The 23,442-nt window shown below is 42.5% G+C and overlaps 1 protein-coding gene across 7 annotated transcripts in view; it reads left to right on the plus strand.

Moving 5' to 3' along the window:
* The window catches only part of LOC137352536 (A-kinase anchor protein 13-like), a 424,312-nt gene that overhangs the window by 313,353 nt on the left and 87,517 nt on the right, over positions 1 to 23,442 (plus strand). For all 7 annotated transcript variants that reach the window (XM_068018105.1, XM_068018107.1, XM_068018108.1 and 4 more), the window contains 2 exons: positions 13,793 to 13,829; positions 14,531 to 14,666. In XM_068018105.1, the coding sequence (XP_067874206.1) occupies positions 13,793 to 13,829; positions 14,531 to 14,666 (173 nt within the window). The remainder of the gene's footprint in view (positions 1 to 13,792; positions 13,830 to 14,530; positions 14,667 to 23,442) is intronic.

A 23,442-nucleotide genomic window follows, 5' to 3' on the forward strand; every position in this document is an offset into this window, starting at 1 on the left:
AAGCAAAAGTCAATGTTATCAAAACCTACTCACAACATCAATACAGAAGAGAGCCAAGGGAAGCAAAGGGTCAGAGGATTGTTTTAAACTTGGGGGAAACATTTATCAGATTGATGCATTCTTTGTTTAATTAAGAAGTTTAAGGATTCAAGTCCACCGACAGGATTTGTGTAGATAACCTAGCCGAATGCTCCAGTGTGGTGCGGAGGGAGCACTGCATTCTCAGTGAGATGTTAAACCAAGGACCAGTCTGCCTCATAGATCAGGTGGATTCTAAAGACATCACGGGACTATTTGAACACGAACAGGGATTTCTCCCAGTCTGCTGGTCAACATTTCTCTTTCAGCCAGCACTTTTGAAGCAATGATCGCATTACTGCTTGTGGGACCTTACTATTCACTAGATGGCTGCCATGTTTGCCTAACAATTGTGACTACACTTAAAAAGTAATTACTTGGTTGGGAAGCACTTTGGAGTGTCTTGAGGATGAGAAAGATGTTTATATAAAAAGAAAGACAAACTTGCATTTATAAAGCACCTTTGACGGCCACGTGACATACCAAGGATCTTAATAGCCAATGAAGTACTTCTGAAGTGTGGTCACTTGTAATGTAGGAAATGCAGCAGCCAATTTGCGCACAGCAATGTGCTAATGACCGGGCAACCTGTTTTTGTGATGTTGAATGAGGGATAAATATTGGCTAGGACACTGGGAATCGCTCTCCTGCTCTTCATAATAATGCCATGGGATCTTTTACATCCACCTGAGAGGGTAGATGGGGTTTAATGTCTCATCCAAAAGGCAATGTAGCAGTCCCTCAGTACTGCTCTGGAGTTTCAGTCTGGATTTTTGTGCTCAAATCCTGGGGCTTGAACCTTCTGACTGGTGCAAGAGCCCTACAAACTGTGCCACAGCTGACCCGTAAGCCTGGACCTCATATATGTAAAGTCTCATTCTCCCCATTCCTTCCTGTTCTCTTCTTTCGAACTTTTCTTTCATCTTGTTGCTATTTGTAATTTTGCTACTGTATGTGGAAAATGGTGCTCCACTCACCTATATAATAATGGTCACTGCACTTCAAAGCTATTGTCTGTAAAATCTCAAAGATTTGAGATATGTTGTGATATAATATAAAGTGCAAAATAAATGTCATTCTTTTAATAGTTTAAAAAAAAGTTTAAATAAAATAAAGATACAGGGAGAACAGAGAAGGAAGATTCAAGTGCTCAAATTTTATTTAGATTTAAAGTTGTGTGTGTTCTCTTTGGGCTAATGTTCTGGTATTAAAGCTACTGATTGAGTAGATTTATTGTATTTTCAGCATCACAAAAAAGCAGGGTTTTCATGAACTTGCCATTCATTGAAAAATTCATGCAGCCTATGTTTCTATTTTTATTCTCTAATGTAACTAAAAGGCCAATCTAACAAAAGATAGATGAACTTGATCTGTTTGACTTTTAAGCTGAACTATCTGTGCATAAGTGAAGCCTAGGCAGTGTGGTGGCGGACTTTTTGATTGTAACATTAAAACCAGGCCCAATCCTGTTTTCATCCTGCGTCCACCCACAGGTAGTTCCTCCGCCCTAGGTGTACTGAAGCCAATGAATTAGGAGGCTTTTTGTTTTGAATTTTTCCTAATAATTGACTTCAAAGATTTAAAGTAAAATCAGTATGAGAGCAAATGGCAATCTTTGATCCGTACAGAATATAAATCTATGTTTGCATTACTACAGTTTCAAACAAATCCTGGGCACCACAATTTTGGAAGGATGTTGAGGCATTAGAGAGGGTGCAGAAAAGAAAAGAGAATGGTTCCAAGGGTCAGGAACTTCAGTTACGTGAATAGATTAGAGAAGCTGGGTTTGTTCTCCTTGGAGAAGAGATTAAGAGGAGATTTGATAGAGGTATTCAAATTCATGAGGGGTCTGGACAGAGTAGATAAGGAGAAACTGTTCCCATTGACGGAAGGATCCAGAACCAGAGGGCACCAATTTAAGGTGACTGGCAAAAGAAGCAAGAGGAAAGACTTCTTCACAGAGCGAGTGGTTAGGATCTGGAATGCACCGCCTGAGAGTCTGGTGGAGGCAGATTCAATCAAAGCCTTCAAAAGAGAATTGGATAATTATCCGAAGAGAAAAAAATTGCAGGGCTACGGGGAAAAGGCAGGGGAGTGGGGCTCGGTGAGTTGCAGAGAGCCGGCACAGACATGATGGACCGAATGGCCACCTTCTGTGCTGTAACCATTTATGATTCTGTGATTCTAGAGTTCATTTACTCCAAGAACTTCCTGAAGTTCATGCTGGGAACATTAAATTGCATAGAAGTTGTCAAATGTTTAGTGTAAAGTACTTTTATGCAAATCATTGGCTCCTCTGATCTCATGAATTCCATTGGAAAAGTGCACTCCACAAAACTATTATTATTGAAGGTCAAGAAACAACTGGTAATCACTCCAAGTCAATTTTTAACCCCAGCAAATGCTATTGCACAATCTGATGCAAAACACTGAGAATGGCAACCAGCCAGTAATGTCTTCCTGCGTTTGAGAAAATGGATTCATGTTGGCACAAAAATAAATTGTTCACTTTTTTTTTGGAAGACAAATGGGGACGTCCTCAAAGGGAAATCTAGTTCTACAACAGGAATGTCAAGTCCTTGACTATAAATTTTAATGTAAAGTTACCAACTGTATTGAAGCGAAGCACAGCACAGGTCAAGAATCCACGAACCTTGATTGCGTTTTTTGTGTACTATTCTGTATTGCATATCTTTTTTAGTTCTCGAAAGGCTATACCAATTGTCTGAGCCACTTGTTAAACCAGGAGGTAGGTTTCCTTCCCTCAAAGCCTGAAAACTTGTAAACCTCAGGGAAGGGAATATGCCCCCACTATCCTACCCTGTGCAGTCTGACCTACACACAACTCCAGTTTCACACTCTGTGGTTGGCTTATAATACCTCTCTGAAGGACATTAGTGAACTAGTTTGGTTTTTACGTGGCTGTTAATTTGTGACCTTGAAAACTGAGATAATGAATTGAATTTCATCACTTGCGATGATGGGATTTAAACTCAATCTCCAAATTTCTATTTCAGCAATCACAATATTGCGATATTCTACTAGATATGGCCTTCCCCTTTTAAGACAGTAACGTCATCCTAAAACTTCTGTTTTTTTTGTTACAAATCTTTCTTGCATTTTCTGAAACAAAATGTCAGTCACTGCAATATCCTGGGCTCTTGCAATTTGCAGAGAAAAATATAATTGGTAGATTTTGCCAATTTTCATCCCTCTCCATGGAGACTTGCCGTGTTGCAGTTCCACTGAATTGTCAGCTGTCTCGTAGATCACCCAGCTAGCCGTTCTCTATGTGGAAGCGACTGGGACACTGAGGGAAGAACAAACCAAGCCTGCTCATGATTACTCAACATCTATGTCCGCACTTCCTGGCATGGTTCATCTAGCTTTAATATCTTTTCCTTTGCTCACCTATCTAGCCCAGGTACACTGGGGCCAATTGATGTCCTGACTGAGATCCACTGACTCTGCATATGGCAGGAATCAAAACCTGGGACTTGTTTGGCTTCCTCTATCACTCAATGTATGTGCCCACAGCCATTGAGAGAGTTACTTCCCCTAGATTGTAATAATTGTACTTTAGAAGGTTTGCATCATTGGGCAAATGTAATTTGGCAACCATGTTATCAGTGAACTAGACAGGGTACATTGTTAGTTCTCAGCAGTCTGCTTCACAAGAAGCTTTCAAGTTCCTCTTAGCACTGATATTCTTAGCTATGCATCATACTCATCTATCAACCCACTTCCTGCCACTTCACAGAAAACCGTGACATATGGTTAGAGTATGTTGATTTTTTTTTTCCAAAATCAAAAGACTTTATGTAAATATTTGGCTCCTGAAATGTCTATTGTCATACAGCAACAACTTGCACTCATACAGTGTCTTTAATATAATAAAGCATTCCAAAGCGCTTCAAAGGAGAATTATAAAACAAAAATCAGCCACGTGAGATGTTAAGGCAGATGACCAAAAGTTTGGCCAAAGAGGTAGGTTTTGAGGAGTGTCTTAAAGGAGGAAGGTGAGGCGAAGAGATTTAGGGAGGAAATTCCAGAGTTTAGGGCGTAGGCAACAATGGTAGAGTGATTAAATTTGGGATGCTCAAGAGGCCAGAATTGAAGGAGTGCAGATACCTCAGAGGATTGTAGGACTGGAGGAGATTAAAGATAGGGAGGAATAAGGTACAGAGGGATATGAAAACGAGGATGAGAATTTTAATGTCGAGGCATGCTTAACCAGGAACCAATGTAGGCACGCGTAGCTGATGGGTGAGCAGGACTTGGTGTGAGTGGGGTACGGAGTTTTGGATGACTTCAAGTTTACAGAGGGTACAATGTGGGAGGCAGGCTGGAAGTGTGTTAGAATAGTCAGGCCTAGAGGTAACTATATCATGAATGAAGGTTTCAGCAGCAGAACAGCTGAAGCAGGAGTGGAGTTGGGGGATGTTATGGAGGTGGACATTGGCGGTCTTCGTGTTGGTGTGGTCCTGGGTTCAGTTGTGGATTTGTGTTGTACTAGCTGATGGGCGGCACAGTGATTAGCACCGCAGCCTCACAGCTCCAGCGACCCGGGTTCGGTTCTGGGTACTGCCTGTGTAGAGTTTGCAAGTTCTCTCTGTGACTGCGTGGGTTTTCGCCGGGTGTTCCAGTTTCCTCCCACAGCCAAAGACTTGCAGGTTGATGGGTAAATTGGCAATTGTAAATTGCTCCTAGTGTAGGTAGGTGGTAGGAGAATTGTGGGGATGTGGTAGGGAATATGGGATTAATGTAGGGTTAGTATAAATGGGTGGCTGATGGTCGGCACAGTCTCGTTGGGCCGAAGGGCCTGTTTCAGTGCTGTATCTCTCTATTACTTTATGATCTTAGCCAGGGTGTTGGGAGAGAAGTTTGGGGTAAAAAATTAGCCAGCAAAAACTTACATTTATGTAATGCCTTTAATCTGCCAAGGTGCTTTACAGAAGAGGAGGAAAAGAAAAGAAATTTAAAAAGAAATGAATAGTTTGCCATGATGTGAGAGCTAGGATAGGTCACCCAAAAGTTGGATGTAAAAAATGGATCCTGAGAAGGTTTTGAAAGCAGGTGAATCCATGTTTCCAAGGTTGCTTTGATAATGTGCTGGGGCGACCAGTTCCCAACATGCAGGCTGCGTTTAGCTATAATAAGGAGAATTGTTGAATGGTCAGAGGCAGCATGAATGTAAGTGGATGTCTGCTTAGCTGGCAGTAACACGAGAGATAAATTTGCCGTAGTCACAAAGGCAGAAACTACTGCTGTCGGTGTGGGTGAATCTGGCAAGTTTATCCATGGTGTCACCACCAGCTGCGTGACAACCTTGTGTCAGGAGCTGGCAGGAGTAACTTGGCACTGGAGCGATACCTTTAAACTTTGTGCTGTTTGCTTGGGGATTCCAGGACAATAGGCCCTTTGCAAATGTCAATGCATCCGCCGTTACAACGCCAACAAGTATTGCTTTGTGTGTACATTTACATCTTAAGTTATTGCAGCAGCTTGAAAATATTGGCAGCTACCCTTGAAGTGGGAGAAACATGGTTTTTCAAAGGTGCCTGGCCAAGTCTCAAATCATTTTAATGTCTATCATCTGCAGCAAACAGCAATTAACATTGCATTTCTAAAAATAGTTTGAGTAACTTGACCAAAATTATGCACAAAGATTAAAAGCATAAGCCGCTGGCTGATGAATGGCTTTCTAGTGTTCCTCCAATAATAGGAGGCAGTGTGAATATAAGTGGCTGTTCTAATGTAGATGTCTTGAGTGAACACTAACTGCAGCAATCAAATGGAGGCCTGGCCACTTCCTTTGGAAACAGATGAGCTACTTTGTTTTTCCTGAACAGATCCTTACAGAATTTGAGCAATACTTGCATCAGACTGAAGTAATGAATGCCAGTGACTTTGGGTTAGTTGACTGAATCCATATGAGCCACATACAAGTCAGCACTTCGAAAGAGATGAGTCACTATATGACTGAGGGTGGAGTTCATGTCCTATTTGAGTGCTGTTGGAAAATATTCGTGTTTACATAATGTAATAGAAGGCAAATGAAGAGATGGGTTAAACGAACGAGTGATGTAGGTCATTTGCATGGAGTTCCATATACAAAATGAAAAGCTGTGACCTGGAATAGTGTTGTAATAAAAAAAAAGCTATATGCTTCTTGCACGATGCCCAATATTTAGTTTAGAATTCCATGATTTAGTAATCAATGACTGGAAAATGTAGATGTCTTGAGTGAACATGGTTTTATTGATACTATTTTGAGAGAATTGTAGCAGCCTGGTTCATTTACGTCAAAGCTAAAGTATTGAACTTTGGGGTTTATTGGCGAGTCTACCTCAGAATTACAGAATCAGCAGGCCAATCCTGGAGCCACAGGTCTTTGTGCAGAGAGGAAGGAGGGGGGTTCTCGAGACAGGGTCTTGCTCCCTCTCCTTCCACTTTTGATGCTTCTCCGCAGCAGACTTTATACAGTCATTTTACGACTGTGTTGTGGCTTGTTGGATGAGGCATCGCCACAAATGCCTGGTAACTTCTTGGAGAATCTCATCTGCATCATTGCCATGGCCTTGACATCTTTCCTGAAGTAGGGAGCCCAAACTTGGACTAGATTTTTTAGATTAGAGATACAGCACTGAAACAGGCCCTTCGGCCCACCGAGTCTGTGCCGACCATCAACCACCCATTTATACTAATCCTACACTAATCCCATATTCCCACCAAACATCCCCACCTGTCCCTATATTTCCCTACCACCTACCTATACTAGTGGCAATTTATAATGGTCAATTTACCTACCAACCTGCAAGTCTTTTGGCTTGTGGGAGGAAACCGGAGCACCCGGAGAAAACCCACACAGACACAGGGAGAACTTGCAAACTCCACACAGGCAGTACCCAGAATCGAACCCGGGTCCCTGGAGCTGTGAGGCTGCAGTGCTAACCACTGTGCCGCCCTAATTGTGACTTGAATTACCAAGATACTTATGTTTTCTATTCTGTACCTTCCCCTTTCCCATCAAGCCAAAACTACCTGCAGACTCCCCCTCGAACCTGGAACTGACATCTTTTCTCCCCCTCGTGCCCTCCCGAACTCATCTTGTCCTTGAGACCTACCTGCTGGTCTCTTGATGCCATGTGCACTAAACTGCTGACAACTCATCTTTTCTTCCTGTCCTCCATGCTAGCTAATATTCTAAATAGGGTCTTCTCCTCAGGTACTATCCTCCTTAATGGTGGTGGAGGCAGAAACCCTCGATTCTTTTAAAAGTTACCTGGACAAGCACCTGAAGTGCTGTAACCGGCAATGCTATGGACCAGGTGCTGGAAGGTGGGATTAGATTGGGTGACTAGTTTTTTCAGCCAGCACGGATACAATGGGCTGAATGGCCTCCTTCTGTGCCGTAATTTTTCTACGGTTCTAATCTCAAAACCACAGTCATCACCCTTTCCTCAAAAACCCACCTTCAATCCCAGTCTTTGCAAACTATTGCCACATTTTAAATTTACATTTCCTCACCAAAGTCCCCCTAATGTGTTGTCTCCACCCAATTTCGTACCTATCTTTACCACACATCCACGTTTGATTCTTTCCAATCTGGTTTCTGTCCCTGCCATAGCACTAAAATAGGCTTAACCAAAGTCATAAATGTCAGTTAACTGGATCTGCTTTAACAATGTGCCAGTATGCTTGCTTGTGTTGTAGTCCTAGGTCATCTGTTCAAATTGGTCCCATCAGTGCCATCTCCGCCCATCCTTCGTTCAAGTGTTAGCTGAAAATGCTCTCTTCTGACAATTCAGGTTTGGGAGCAAGAAATTTGAATTATGCTGCTGGCTGTTCTTCACAAGTTAAGTGGATGTAATCTGGAAATTTTAAGTGCTCACTAATGTGCTTTACTGAAATCCTAGTGACAACATTTCTTCTGCGAGAGATAAATGAGAGAATGGATTTTTGCATAGCCAATCCTGATGAAATTGTGTCTACTGAGGAGAAGCCAGTGGGCAAATTGGCTTGAATTCTTTTCCAACGTCTGTGTTAAAATAAGAAAAGATTAAAATTGGTTCGTTACTTGGAACAATATGACTGTTTTAAAAATCTAATCAGAGAATGCTTTGAAGTGCCTCCAGACTGGATCTCTAGATCTACATTCTCGTTCATCACAATGAGTGCCAATTACCAGCTGGTAATTTAATGATTGCTATTAATCTGCTTACATCCCCCTGCTCTGTTTGCACCTTGCTGTTTGACCTTTACCTTCAGTAGTTGCATAGGAGCTGTAGGCAGGTGTCAAACGAACCTGTGATTCAGTTCCTTTCAGTAAAATGCATGCTCTAATTCTGCTGTTAACAGAACCTGGACAGACCAGGCCCAAGAAGAGAATCTCCTTTTCCTTGAACATCTCTCCACTGCTTCCTAAGTCTAAAACTCTCTTTTTCCTTGGTTCTTCCTCAAATGATGAGGACTCAGCTAGTAAGTAAACTATGGAATGAAATATTCTACCATGCTGTAATTTGTTATTTTACAAGTTTAATACCAGTTTTTCAAAGGTAAAGTCAAAGTATGGCTATAGTAGGCCCTGATAGTACCTCTTAACTCCCAGACACTTAACCATATCGAGTTATATAGAGTTGTGTTTCAGAAGTTTTGCTCATGTTGATATATAATTGAAATTACTATTTTTCAAGTCATAAAGTGCATTGAGCTGGTGGTTTTCTTGTTGTGTAGAGTGGATTTCTCTCTTTTGGTTTCTGTTGTAAAGTACAGTCAGAACTCCAACTGAATTTAAGGGTGTAAGATTTCCTCGGCATTACATGTTGCAAAATTATAAGCGCATTCTTCATTCACGGTTTGCAATTTACTTGCACGTAGCCCACCTAGGAAAAAAAACTCTCAGAAGCCCTGCTGAAGTATTCCACTTCATTCCAGTTCAATCAGTTGTTTGGAAAATCTCATTATTCAACCTCCTTCTCCTCTAAGTATTTCCCTGGAAAAAAATGTCTCATATCCAAACTCAGTTTAAGCTGCCAGAGGCTGGTTATCATTGAATGATTAAAGTCTCTGGTGATCCAAAATTTGGTTTGGTAGCAACTGAGAGCACAAAGTTAAGATGAGAGTTTGGCTGTACACTGTCTGAAACTAGCTCAGGTGGTCTACAATTTTTCCATAACATCTTCAAGAGTAAAATGTTCCATTTTCCAAATTAACGTTCAAAAAAAAATATTTGTTTTATGGCTTGGATTTTGATACGTGGTTCAAAGATCAGAACTAAATTGGCAATATCACTGTCGAGATTATAGATGGTGTTCCATTTATATTTAATTATTCAGACCTAAGTGAAATTGTATAGAAATTGATATCACGCCAGGGCTAGAAGAAGGAAATATTTGGCTAGTAGAGTCAGTGTAACTGACCATCCAGCAACCGCTGATAGAAAGTGTATGTGAATGTTTGGTGGTGATAGGTTGGGGTCCAGCTCCATTGTTGGATAGTCTGTCTTGACTTGCTGGACATTTGAGCAATGACTGGCACTGGATCCCAGCAAAGAACAGTGCCTTTGGACGAGGGAGTAGAAAGCTGGCAGAAAAATATATCCATATATTTTATTGGCCATTAACTTGAACATATATTAATCCTACATTAAAATACTGGCAATGTGCCATCCTGTATTGCCTGATGTACTATATAATGTACCAAGGAGATTGTTTTGCTGCAATAACGTTGCAAGTCTTCTCAGGACAAACAGGCCAACAGAGAATCTTTCTCCACATAAACTGAGCCTATCTCAAATTTGTACTGAGTACTGGGAATATTGTTTCTAAGCTCATTAATGACTGCAATTCAGAAACATTATTATATTAGAGTTAATATGCCATTAATGTTGATGCAGAGGTAATATTTCATGGTATTTAGCACGGTAGAGCCGTGCTTCCATTTGTAGAGTAGGCCATCTGTATAGTTCAAAGTTCTAAAATGTACTCGTGTAAAACTCTGCTTTTGAGCTCACTTATGCACGACCGAACTGTTTGGTGGTTCCCCCATGATTACTTTGGCGCTGAGTTCCTCTTTCAGAGCAGTAGTCACTCCAGAAAAGGGAACACCAGATCGCAGACATTGAGTGGTCGATCCAGAGTGGTGCAGCCCATTTATATTGCAATACTGCTGAGCAAATCAGGATTACTGCAATATAAATTAGCACCGCAGCCTCACAGCTCCAGGGACCCGGGTTCGATTCTGGGTACTGCCTGTGCGGAGTTTGAAAGTTCTCCCTGTGTCTGCGTGGGTTTTCGCCGGGTGCTCCGGTTTCCTCCCACAGCCAAAGACTTGCAGATTGATAGGTAAATTGGCCGTTGTAAATTGCCCCTAGTATAGGTAGATGATGGGGAATATGGGATTACTGTAGGGTTAGTATAAATGGGTGGTTGTTGGTCGGCACAGACTCGGTGGGCCGAAGGGCCTGTTTCAGTGCTGTATCTCTAAATAAAATAAATAAATAAATGGGGTGAGATTTCTCCATAGGCAACAACGCAAGTTGTCGATACCTGTGCTGGTGGCGAGTTGCTGGAAAGTGGGTCCTGGCTAGGGACCCGGGTTGGGAGTCCAATATGATGCCCTCAAATGTTGAACAACTTGCCAGCCCTCAGCATATAGGATCCCACATGAACAATGACCATTTGGGACTGTGTCTGTGGAGTTGCACCCAGCAAATGCTCAGTACCTTTGGGAGAAGAAATTGGGCAGACATTGTGGGCTGGATTTTCGACCCCTGCCAGGGCTGGGATCGGAGGTGGGCAGGAGCTAAACATAGCCCCACCAGCCCTTGTGGCAGTTCCCAGGCTTCATCCAACCTCTGGGCCATTTATGTGGAGGGTGGGATTGAGGGTTGGCAGGACTACCCACCCACGTGCGTCATGTAGCTGATTCAGGCTCATTTAGAGTCTAATTGAGGCCAATTAAAGGAGGCCAGCTGGAATTTTCCAGTCAGCCTCCATGTTCCCACAAGCGGCTGGGGCCAGTTTAGGAATCTGGAGGTGGCCTCCTGGCAGGTAGGCAAGGAGGGCCCCGAGGCCTGAGTGCATGAGCTATGGCTATGCTGTAAGGGGGTTTCCCCCCCCCCCCCCCGCCCCCTGCAGTGGTGTCCTGGCTCCAAAAGCCATTTTTTAAATTGAAGATTTAAAACATCGGAGAGAAGGCACCTCCATTTTGAAGTGCCCTCTCCCTTACTTAGCTTCCATTACAGCCTTCTGCTGCTCTCAAGGCGGAAGGCCTCTGATCGGCCTTCCAGCTTCGAGAGCCCGGATTGCCATCCTTGATTGGTGGTGAACCTGTCTCCAGGCCAATTAAGGGGGTATCCCTGTGAAAATCCCGATGAGTGACTGTCACCCCCTCTCCCCCAGGGGCAGATATAGGACCTGCAAACAGTCCCAACTTCCATTTCCCAACCCCGGGGGGAATATCCATCCCTGTATCCTGCAAAATCAGTCAGAAGGCCCTTCTTTTGAAAAGAACACCAGAACTGCACAAACACTCTCTGTTAAATTTCATCCGCCATTTCTCTGCCCATTTCACATGTCTCAATCTACTCTTGAAGTCTGTTGAATAAAAGGTTATGCTGACAGGGTTACATGAAGTAGGGTTGGAGAAGACTCGGGCCAAATGGCCTCTTTCTGGTCTGTAAATTCCATGTAACTATACCACTCTCGAGGTTATAGATGGTGTTCCATTTGTATTTAATTATTCTGACCTAAGTGAGCTTGCATAGAAATTAATGTTACTCCTAGGCTAGGAAGAAGGAAGTATTTGCCCATTGGTGTTGCCGTAACTGACTAACAACTCCTGCTAGGAAGTATGTGTGAATTTATGGTGATGACGGGTTGGGGTTCAGCTGTGAGGTCCTCCATAGATGGATTGCCTGTCTTGGCTTACTGGATATTTGAGCAAGGACTGACACCGTATCCCAGCAAAGAAACTGTACCTTTGGGTGAGAGACTGGAAAGCTTGCCACTTGGCTATCCCTGCAAGATGAAGCCCTAATGAATAAGGTGGTTACAGCTGGAAAAACTTATGCTCAGTGGGTGCAGTCTCCTCTCTTCAGTCAGAGGTTGTGGATTCAAGTTGCTTCCTGGCTGCCGTGTCGGGGTAAAATCAGTGCTGCAGTGTCAGCTATGTAAAGAAAAACAGTGGCGGCATAACGGAAAATGTTTATTGATAGACAGCAAATGAATTACAGTAATAGTAAGTCAACAGCAGTAGAATTCGTGAAACATTCTGTTTGGATACACAGTATACCCAGACCTAGGCAGACAGGCATCTGTACTAGTAGACCCATTGGGTTCACCTCGAGAACCCATTGTGATGCACAGACCTGTTTAAAGAGATAAGCCATTTTTATTTGTAAATAGTGTAATTTCTTCCAGGAAAAAAAAATATAGGTGATGGAAAGTCCAAGTCAGTCCCTTGGGCTCTAATTGATTATCTAAAGATAAGCTGCCCTGTGCATTCTCATCCCCCTCCTCTTTCCTGTAATCAGAATTCCTGATTCACTTTGTCCTCACCCATTCTTTTTTTTTTCAACCTTGGTGCCATACAATATGGCTTCAGTCCTGAGCTGTTCACCAAAAGACACAGTCTTTTTTTTCCAGGTATTGCATGTTTTGGTGGCTCCCCAGGATTCTCTGCTACGGAGGGGTGGGATGGGGGGGGGGGTCACAAACTATTCTTTTAAAAAGAGAATTAATAATTACTAGTTAATTTAAAAAAGAAACCAACAATAATGAAGCGCAGGTCGAGAATGTCAGGAGAATCTATTTTTATACTACCAATAGAACAAACATGTATAGCCACAGGAACTTTACAGGACATTCCGTGTTACTCCTCGATCGAAGTTGTTTAATTCAAATTATCTCTAATTCAGTTTTAAGCACTAGATTCCCATTCCTTGTTATTTGAATTGCTAATTCAAATTAGTGGATAATTAAAGGTTTAAGGGGAAAACCTGTCTTTGAATCGTCAGCTCAGTAAATGAGTTTCTGAAGCAGAAAGTTCTAGCACTTCAGTGTATCTGTGTGTAGCTTCTAAATAGAATTGTATTCATAGTCAATCTCCGAATGTGTTGCACACGGGAAATTAAGACTGTAGTCTTCAGTTCAAGCAGATTTAGCAGGTAAGGGAACCCATTGAACCACAGCATATTTATAAAGCAAACATCCTATGTAAACATGTCACGATGCAATTACCAATTGGAGATGTGCTGATTTGTAGTTTTTAACAATTAGCAATATTGTGTACTTCTATAACATACTTTTCTCTTTTTTTAAAAAAAGTCGAACATTTATATAAATCTCATTGTTTTTCTTTCCAGAATTTTATTTGTCTTAAATGCTTACAAGGAAATCTGTATATAGAACTCACTCTAGAAAGAACCTGTACGGAATTGATTGTCAGCCAATTTCTTTGAATAAAGCTATGCCCAGTGTCCAATATTTCAGTCACTTTACTGTGTCCCCATAATCTGTGTAGACATGTCCTTTACAGTAACTGTGGATGTCGTTACCGATCGTGTGCACGTGTATCAAGGCAGACCTGCCCATTTCAGTTGCTCCACCTCTCGCTGTTCTCTTTTTTGTCATTCGAGTCTTAATCTGCAAATTTCAGAACTTTTAAAATTGCAAAAAAAAATTAATATTTGGAACTTTTTCCCCCCCAGGTTTAAGATCATCCACCAGTAACTCTCTTGGCCCAAGGTAAGTGACTCCAATACGCTGCTAGTAAGTCGGGCTTAGTTTTTTAAAAATAATTAATTTGGGCTAGGATAAAGATTTGAGGTCTGGCTATTTTTTTTCTCCTCCCGTGTCCTGAATGTGCTGATGCTTGTTCAGCGTTTTTACTATACAAACTTAGATATAAGAGAGATGAGGTGAGTTGAGAATATATATCTGCCTCATTCAGCTCAACTCAACTGACTCTCGCATTCACGTGTACACACATTTTCCAGCTGGGAGCACTGGGTAGCAATAAGGAATGCTGGCCTCCTGTTCGTTCTCCCAACTCTGGGCATTGAAACCAGTTGTACTGCCTCCTGCTCTTCACCTCATCTGATCCAGATCAGAATAGAGATTCAACCTGGGACCTTTCAGTCTGTATGTCTCAGTATCTGTAGCACACTTTCCCAGAAGCCACCAAGGAGCTCAGGCCAGCACTGCTTTAAAGTAGCTGTTTCCGTAAACTTTACCCTTTCCTCCCCGGTCCCCTCCCCACCCCCATCTCCATGCCCCCTCCCCCAACACACACTATCCACTGTTGCTAATTGCTAATTTGTATATTTCTTGGACCTAGCAGTTATTCCTTTAATTGCCCATTAAACAGTATAGAAATTCCTGAGTAAAAGTTTCAAATACAAAACTTGAACTATATTTTAAACAGTTGTTTTTGGTTAATTGCACAGCATTTCAGAAGAGGATTATAGCCAAGTGCCACCAAGTCCTACAAGGAAGGATTTGGAAGGGAAAGGCAGCACTAAAGTGTATCGAACTTTCAGCTACCTCAAAAACAAAATGTCAAGTGGAAAACACAAGAACAAAGTAAGTACTGATGAAATGACTTGAACTTGACTGGTCTTTACTGTCTTGTCCATACACCATCTGATGATAGAAGTCCTGTGAGAACTTACTTACTAACGTCCTCTGTTGTAGTACCCACTTGCCCCCACCCCACTGCATCGTCCCACCATATAGGGCAGCCTTGACTTCATCTCCTCAGTGAAATTGCTGGGATCTGAGGGTATGGTGGAATGGAGAAGATTTTTTTTTTTAATTAATGCTTGTTTTGGAGATGTGTATATTGCTGGCAAGGTCCCACTAATTGCCCTGAGAAAATGGTAGTGGGTGTTTTCTTTGAACTGCTACAATCCTAATGGTGATGGTGCTCCCGTAACGGTGGTAGGAAATTTCCAGATATTGATCCAGAGCCAATGAAGGAGCAATGTGGTGTGGTTTGAAGGAGGACATGGAAGTGATGGTGTTCCCAAGGTATTACTGCACTTGTCGATGTCAGTGGTAGGGATCACAGGGAAGGAAGGTGCCGATGAAGATGTATTCAATTTGTGATGATATCAAATACGTTATTAGAGTTCAATTTATCTGTGCCCTTAGAATCTTGAATATCTCGATAATACCCATGAGCCATCATTTCTCATATGTATTAGTCTTCCCTCATAGCTCGTGGACTCTTTGTTACACCCTTTCCAATGCCAGGAGGGAGTGCGGCAAAGGGAAAGTGAGCTGTGAGTTCCTATTCTCTGACTTCTACCAAAGAGAAGGCCAAGAACAGCAATGTTATGGGGACACAGTCGACACTAGGTTCCAAAATCCTGCAGCTTCCTACCTAACAACACTGTGGGCGCACCTTCGCCACATGGACTGCAGCAATTCAAGAAGACTCACCACCAACCTTCTCGAGGACCTCTCAGGATGGGCAATAAATGCCAGTGATAGAATTAATTTTATTAATATCTCCAATACAGCAGTGACCAGGACAGGGGCGAGCTTGAATGTGAGATTCAGAATAATTAAGCAGTTTCAGAAACCAGCTGAAAGGAACACAAAGATATTAATTCAAATAAATGTAAAATGGGTGGTGTGACTGATCCAGCTGGGATAATAGAGATGAGGAAAAGAACCTTTGCAGGTGTCCAAGTGGTGAGAAATCTGGTAACGCCAGCAGTGATGGGTTGCCATTAACGATTGCCAGGTCTTGCATGGACTAGGCATGTTTTTTTTGTCTCTATGCACTGCTCATCTGGGCCTCCTCTGCTGCTGCACAAGTAGGGTTGGCCTGGAGCCTTGTGTTGTGTTACATGGGGCGTGGGAGACATCTTTGCCAGCTGCAACACCAGACCTCTTGCTCACTCTTTGGCTGTGCTGCAAAGTTTAAAGCTGCTCATTTGATGGGAGGTGACACACTGCTGGACTGGTGGTGGTGGTGGGGTGGTGGAGCAGTGCTGATATCCCGGCAGGAATCCAAATAAAAGAGGTAAATCGACAGCTTCAGGTGGGCAAAGAGTAGGGTCTACCAGAGCCACCTTGTGCTCAGGACTCTATGATGCAAAGGTTCTTCACTAAAGTTGCAGAGCACTTTGGAGTGTTGGTGGTTAGTGAGGTGCTGTTTGTATTGGTTATGAGTAACCCACGTTCAACCCAGTAACATGAAGTAGATCCATTACAAGTAAGCAGAATTGGTTTCTAGGATTTACAATCAATTATTTAACTCTTTGTACAAATTGCTTTTATATATATCCAGCACATAAATATATATATTTAGAGGTTTTTTTTTGTATGCTGCCATTTGATGGTTTTAATCTGGAAGGCCACACTTTGGAGTACACTGGTGCAAACAGAATATTTGTTTCACAACATAAAAACACAAACATAGCGATAATTCTCTTCAAACACTTTGTTTTTAAGGGGGGGAATGTATCTTTGCCGAGTAATTTATGTACCATTGGCTGAGTTGGTAGTTGCATTGCTTGAACAGGGATGGTCGTAATCTTTTAGCACTGGTGTAGTTTGTTGTTGCTGAAGTAAGGGCAAGTTATAAAATGAGTTCACCTGTTGTATGACTTTGTTTCGCCTGCTTCCATTCTGTTCCCTTCAAAAGAGAGCAAATAGGCTGCGGAGTTCTCCAAAACATTACCGGTCTGTGCTGTGCCAGTTACAGGGTAGGATGGATAGCTTGCCAGTTTTTCCCCCGAGGTAATAAATTGATAGCTGCTGAAACGATAATGGTAGCTACGTCTGATTTGCCTTCTGTGCTGCTACACTGTTGCATCAATAGAATCATAGAATCCTGCCTCTGCTGGCTCTTTGGTAGAACTATCCAATTAATCCCACACCCCTGCTCTTTTCCCCCATTGCCCCATAATTTGTCCCCTTCAAGTATTTATTTAATTCCCATTTAAGTATTTTTTATTGAATCTCCTTCTAGGCAGTGCATTTCAGATCACAACAACTTGCTGTGTTGGAAAAAAAAAACACTTGTTTCCTCATGTCGTTTTTGGCAATTGCCTTAAATCTGTGTCCTCTGGTTACTGATCCATCTGCCACTGGAAACAGTTTCTCATTTACTCTGTCAAAACGATTAGTGATTTTTTTTTTTTGTTAACGACCGAGGCGGGAGGAGTGCACTGCCTTTTCTAGTTCCACTTCTCCACAGGTTGCAACATTCATTTTTGGAAATTGTTTACCCAGTTACCGATGCAGTCAATCATATACTCTGTTTTTTATCCTAGAATAAATTACACCAACTAGGTTTCTTTAATAGACAAAATTATCAGCTTATTATGAAATAAGACATAACCAGTAATGAAGCAAAGCATTAATACACAGATTGAAATATGAAAATTCCCCTTTTTAAATTCCCCACGCGCACAAAGGCTGGAACTTTATGCCACCCGGCGAGCTGGATGGTGGCTCGATTCTCAGGAAGGTCTCAAAGAAATGGAAGAGGGTGAGCTGATGGTGGCTGCTTTCTTGGCTTGTTTTCGCCAACTGTCTTCAAAACAGTTCACACCCCAACACACTGTCCAAAACAAAACCAAAAACAATATCTCGAGTCAAGCCTCCTGATCCCTATAAATCTTGACCTGTCACTTCTCTATAAACATCTTCCCCAGGTCACCAAGGTTTCTATGGTTTACTGCATAAAGCACATGACTTCCAGCAAGGCTGTTTTTAAACAACCTCTCAGTGTCCTTTCAATGAACTGTCAACAACAAAGCAAAGTCCAGCTTCTATGAAATCTTCAGCCTGCCAATGAATCCATTTCCACAATTTAAATACAAGTCCTCAAAAACATATGCTTAAAAAATGTGGAAGCACTTTCGTAACATTATGAATATCTATCAAATCTCGTCTTGACCTTCTCTGTACTTATGAGAACAACCCCAGCTTCTCCATTCTCTCCACATAAATGAATTACCTCATTCCCGGTAGCATTCTAGTAAATCTCCTCTTCACTCTCTCCATGGCCTTAACATTCTGCCTAAGGTATGGTTGCCTGGAATTGAATACAATACTCCCAACAGAGGCAGAACCGGTGTTTTCTGAAGGTTAGCATAAATTCCTTTCTTTTGTATTTACCTTTATTAATAAAGCCATAATCCCATATGCATTTCTAACAGTCTTTTCAACTTGTCCTGCCACCTTCAAAGATTTGTGTACGTACACCCCCAGGTGTGTCTGTTCCTGCACCACCTTCAAAATTGTTCATGTTGCCTCTTCACTCATTCTTCCTACCAAAACTAATTCCATAAGAGTTTTGAGTTGTTAGTGTTCTACATGTGGTTGTTGTAGAGGAAGGAAAATGGTAGATTTCTATCTGCTGTGAACCCATGTTTACAGTTATTTTCTGAGATACATTTCCCATGTAAATACAAGTACAGTTTAAAAAAAAAGTGTGCCAAACCATGAAAAAGATTGCAAAAACTTCAGGAAGGTCTAGACAGGTTAGCAAAATGGGCAGATGTGGCAGATGCAATTTAATGTGAATATATGCGAAGTAACAGGTTTTAAGAGAAGTGTATACCTAAAAACATAGCAAGGTGCTGATCAACTGATAGCTTAGGGTTCAAATCCATCATTTTCTCAAGGTGAAAGTGCATGTAGATGATGCCATAAAAAGGGCTAGTAACAGATTGGATTTTATAAATCAGGACATAGAGTACAGGAGTAAAGAAGTACTGAAAATTTATGCAAACATTAGTTAGGTTGCAGTTAGAATACTGTGTGCAGTATTGGGCACCCCTTTAAAGTCTGTGTGCGCGCGTGAGTGTGTATGTGTGTGGTATAGATTCACTAGAAGGGTGCCAGGGATGAGTAGTTGGGAGGAGAGACTTGGACTGTATCCTCTGGAGCAAAGAAGACTAAGAAACGAAAAATAAATACGTTTTCAATTTAAAATTGTCACAGAGGGAGATTAGGAGAAATGTCTGTACACAGATGGTTGTTCAGACATGGAATGGTTTACCACAGGGGTTGGCTGAGGCAGAGAATGCAGTATTTTTAAAGGGAAAATTAGATGACTATTTCGACATGGAGGAAGATTCAGGACTAGGGAGAAGAGAGCAGAGCAGTGGGACTTATTTTGTGTTACTCTTGTAGAGAGTGAAATGAGCAAAATGACCATCTACTGTGGTGTAGATTTTTTATTTTTATTTTAGAGATACAGCACTGAAACAGGCCCTTCGGCCCACCGGGTCTGTGCTGACCAACAACCACCCATTTATACTAATCCTACATTAACCCCATATTCTCTACCACATCCCCTACCACCTACCTACACTAGGGGCAATTTACAATGGCCAATTTACCTATCAACCTGCAAGTCTTTGGCTGTGGGAGGAAACCGGAGCACCCGGCGGAAACCCACGCAGACACAGGGAGAACTTGCAAACTCCACACAGGCAGTACCCAGAACCGAACCCGGGTCGCTGGAGCCGTGAGGCTGCGGTGCTAACCACTGCGCCACTGTGCCACCCAGATGTCTGGTTCTAAACCGTTAGTCAGTGCTATTACTCTGCTGTAGGCTTTTTTAAAAAAAAAAGTTCAGCTTTGTCCAAACTCTGTCATTTGGACACTTTTCTGAGTTTTGTAGGTTGGCAATTGGCAGGATTGTGGATTATTAGCATGGAACTGACGTAATCTGGAGCAACATGCAATCATAATTTTGCCTGGTTTTGACTTTGTGAACTTGTTAGATTTTCACAATTGCATGCAGCTTGCAATCCCCAACTCTGAGTTCTAACAACCAGAGACCCAGTTGGTGGGAGTAGGAGACACAAATCTGCACGAAGGCGTTCAGGGAACATTGTAAACTACGAGTGTGAAGTTTGGTGTCTCGCAATCTGGATATTTCACATAAGTCATTTCCTGGACATGTGAAACAGTTACAGAATACTCTCTGTAGCTGCGCAGTTAGTTTCAGCAAATGCTCCAGCTGGCAATCTGATCAATTTTAGCAGTCATTTCCACCCATCCCCTCACTTTTCTCCCATCTTCTCCTGATGATACTGACTCAAAGTGGGGTACAGTTTCATCTCTGCCTGGCGCCCTCCAGTTTTTTCACACACAGACCACTATTTGTTTATGAGCCTAGTTGGAGAGTGTCGGCAAGCAGTTTGACTGCTGTGGGCTTCACTGTTGAGCCTAGTAATTCTCCTCACATGACCTGCCATTCCACCAGGAATTACTGGCTAACAGTCAGGAGCAGGAACCCTGCCTGCTTTTCTTTTCTCCTCCTTAATTACCTTCCCTTCTATTCAGTCCTGCCCCATATTGGGTTTCGAAACACTATCTCATTGCTATTTGTGGAAGCTTGTTTTGTGCACATTGGCTACTCCATTTACCTACAAACCAAGTAATTACACTTCAATGTAATTCATTGGCAGTGAAGCGCTTTGGAATGTCCTGACAATGGGAAAGGTGCCATTTAAATGCAAGCTCTGCTTTTCTGCTCCACAACAAAACCATAGGGTGTACAACTGCGGTTGTTTTGTGTAGTCATCCTTGTTTGTACCATTGTACTGAAGTAGCGAGCAGGGGGCAGACACTGCTCTAGAAACATAAAAACATAGAAAATAGGAGCAGGAATAGGCCATTCGGCCCTTCGGGCTTGCTCTGCCATTCAAAAAAGATCATGGCTGATTGTCTAATTCAATACCCTGTTCCCACTTTTTCCCCATATCCCTTGATCCCTTTGACATTAAGAAATATATCTATCTCCTTCTTGAATGTATTTAATGACGTGGCCTCCACTGCCTTCTGTGGTCGAGAATTCCACAGGTTCACCACCCTCTGAGTGAAGAAATTTCTCCTCATCTCGTTTCTAAATGGCATACCCTGTATCCTGAGACTGTGACCCCTGGTTCTGGACTCCCCAACCATAGGGAACATCCTCCCTGCATCTAGTCTGTCTAGTCCTGTTAGAATTTTATAGGTTTCTAGGAGATCCCCTCTCATTCTTCTAAACTCTAGTGAATATAGGCCTAGTCTCGACCCAATCTCTCCTCGTACATCAATCCTACCATCCCAGGAATCAGCCTAGTAAATCTTCCTTGCACTCCCTCCATGGCAAGAACATCCTTCCTCAGATAAGGAGACCAAAACTGCACACACTACTCCAGATGTGGTCTCACCAAGGCCCTGTATGACTGCAGTAAGACATCCTTGCTCCTGTACTTAAATCCTTTTGCAATGAAGGCCAACATACCGCATCTGCCCACTCACCCAACTTGTCCAAATCGCATTGGAGCCTCTTTGCATCCTCCTCAGAGCTCACATTCCCCCCCAGCTTTGTGTTGTCTGCAAACTTGGAAATGTTGCATTTAGTTGCCTCACCCAAGTCATTTATATATATTGTGAATAGCTGGAGCCCAAGTATTGATCCCGGAGGTATCCCACTAGTCAATGCCTGCCACCCGGAAAAAGAGCCATTTATTCCTACTCTCTGTTTCCTGTCTGTCAACCAATTCTTGATCCATGCCAGTATATTACCCCCAATCCCATGTGTTTTAATTTTGCACACTAACCTCTTATGTGGGACCTTATCAAAAGCCTTCTGAAAATCCAAATACACCACATCCACTGGTTCCCCCTTATCTATTCTCGTTACATCCTCAAAAAACTCCAGTTTAATTGTTCTGCCATTTCTTTGTTCCCCATTATAATTTCCCCCGTTTCTGACTGTAAGGGGCCCACATTTGTCTTCACTGATCTTTTTCTCTTCACATATTTATAGAAGCTTTTACAGTCAGTTTTTGTGTTCCCCGCAAGTTTACTCTCATACTCTATTTTCCCCCGCTTAATCAACCTCTTTAGAGTCATAGAGTTTTCCAGCACAGAAACAGGCCCTTTGGCCCATTGTGTCCGTGCCAGCCATCAAGCACCTAACTATTCTAATCCCGTTTTCCAGCACCTGGCCCGTAGCCTTGGATGCTATGGCGTATCAAGTATTCATCTAAATACCTCTTAAATATTGTGAGGGTTCCTGCCCCTACCATCCCTTCAGGCAGTGTGTTCCAGATTCCAATCACCCTCTGGGTGAAAGAATTTTCCCTCAAATCCCCTCTAAACATCCTGCCCCTTACCTTAAATCTATGCCCCCTGGTTATTGACCCCTCCACTAAGGGCAAAACTTTCTTCCTATCTAATCTATCAATGCCCCTCATAATTTTGTATACCTCAATCATATCTCCCCTCAGCCTTCTCTGCTCTAAGGAAAACAACCATAGCCTTTTCAGTCTCTCTTCATAGCTGAAATGCTCCAGCCCAGGCAACATCCTGGTGAATCTCCTCTGCACCCTCTCCAGTGCAATCACATCCTTCCTATAGTGTGGTGCCCAGAACTGTACACAGTACTCCAGCTGTGGCCTATCTAACATTTTATACAGCTCCATCATAACCTCCCTGCTCTTATATTTTATGCCTCGGCTAATAAAGGCAAGTATCCCATATGCCTTCCCAACCACCTTATCTACCTGTGCTGCTGCCTTCAGTGATCTATAGACAAGTACACCAAGGTCCCTCTGACCTTCTGTACTGCTTAGGGTCCTACCATCTATTGTATATTCCCTTGCCTTGTTAGTCCTGCCAAAATGCATCACTTGTGCTGAATTCTAAACTGCTGCCAATCCTCAGACTTGCTGCTTTTTCTGGCAATTTTATATGCCTCCTCTTTGGATCTAATACTATCCCTAATTCCTTTTGTAAGCCAAGGTTGAGCCACCTTTCCGGTTTTATTTTTGCGCCAGACAGGAATGAATAATTGTTGTAATTCATGCACAAGTTCTTCAAATATTATCTATTGCCTATCCACCGTCAACCCTTTTAGTAAAGTTCCCCAAGTTACCACAGCCAACTCCCGCCTCATACCTTCGTAGTTTCCTTTATTGAGATTCAAGACCCTGGTTTCGGATTCAACTACTTCACTCTCCATCTTAATGAAGAATTCTCTAATGGGGAAGAGGGAAAATTGAAAGTGGAGTTATGCTTGACTATGTCCATGTTTGCTGTCCTGGCTGGCCTTCCATGTCGCGGACTCCGTAAATTTAAGCTCATCCCAGTATCTGTTGCCAGTAATCTAACTCGTACCAACTCCCCTTCACCCACCACCCCTGTGCTTGCTGACCTACATTGGCTTCTAGTCCAACAAAGCTTCAGCTTTAAAATTCTCGTCCTGGTTTTCTAATCCCACCCATGGCCTTGTCCCTCCCTATCTCTGTAAGCTCCTCAAGCCCTACAATCCTCCGAGGTCTCGGCACTTCTTCAATTCTGGCCTCTTGTGCATCCTCTATTTTCACCACTC

Source organism: Heterodontus francisci, chromosome 38 (assembly GCF_036365525.1).
Source record: "Heterodontus francisci isolate sHetFra1 chromosome 38, sHetFra1.hap1, whole genome shotgun sequence".
NCBI classification, from domain to species: domain Eukaryota; kingdom Metazoa; phylum Chordata; class Chondrichthyes; order Heterodontiformes; family Heterodontidae; genus Heterodontus; species Heterodontus francisci.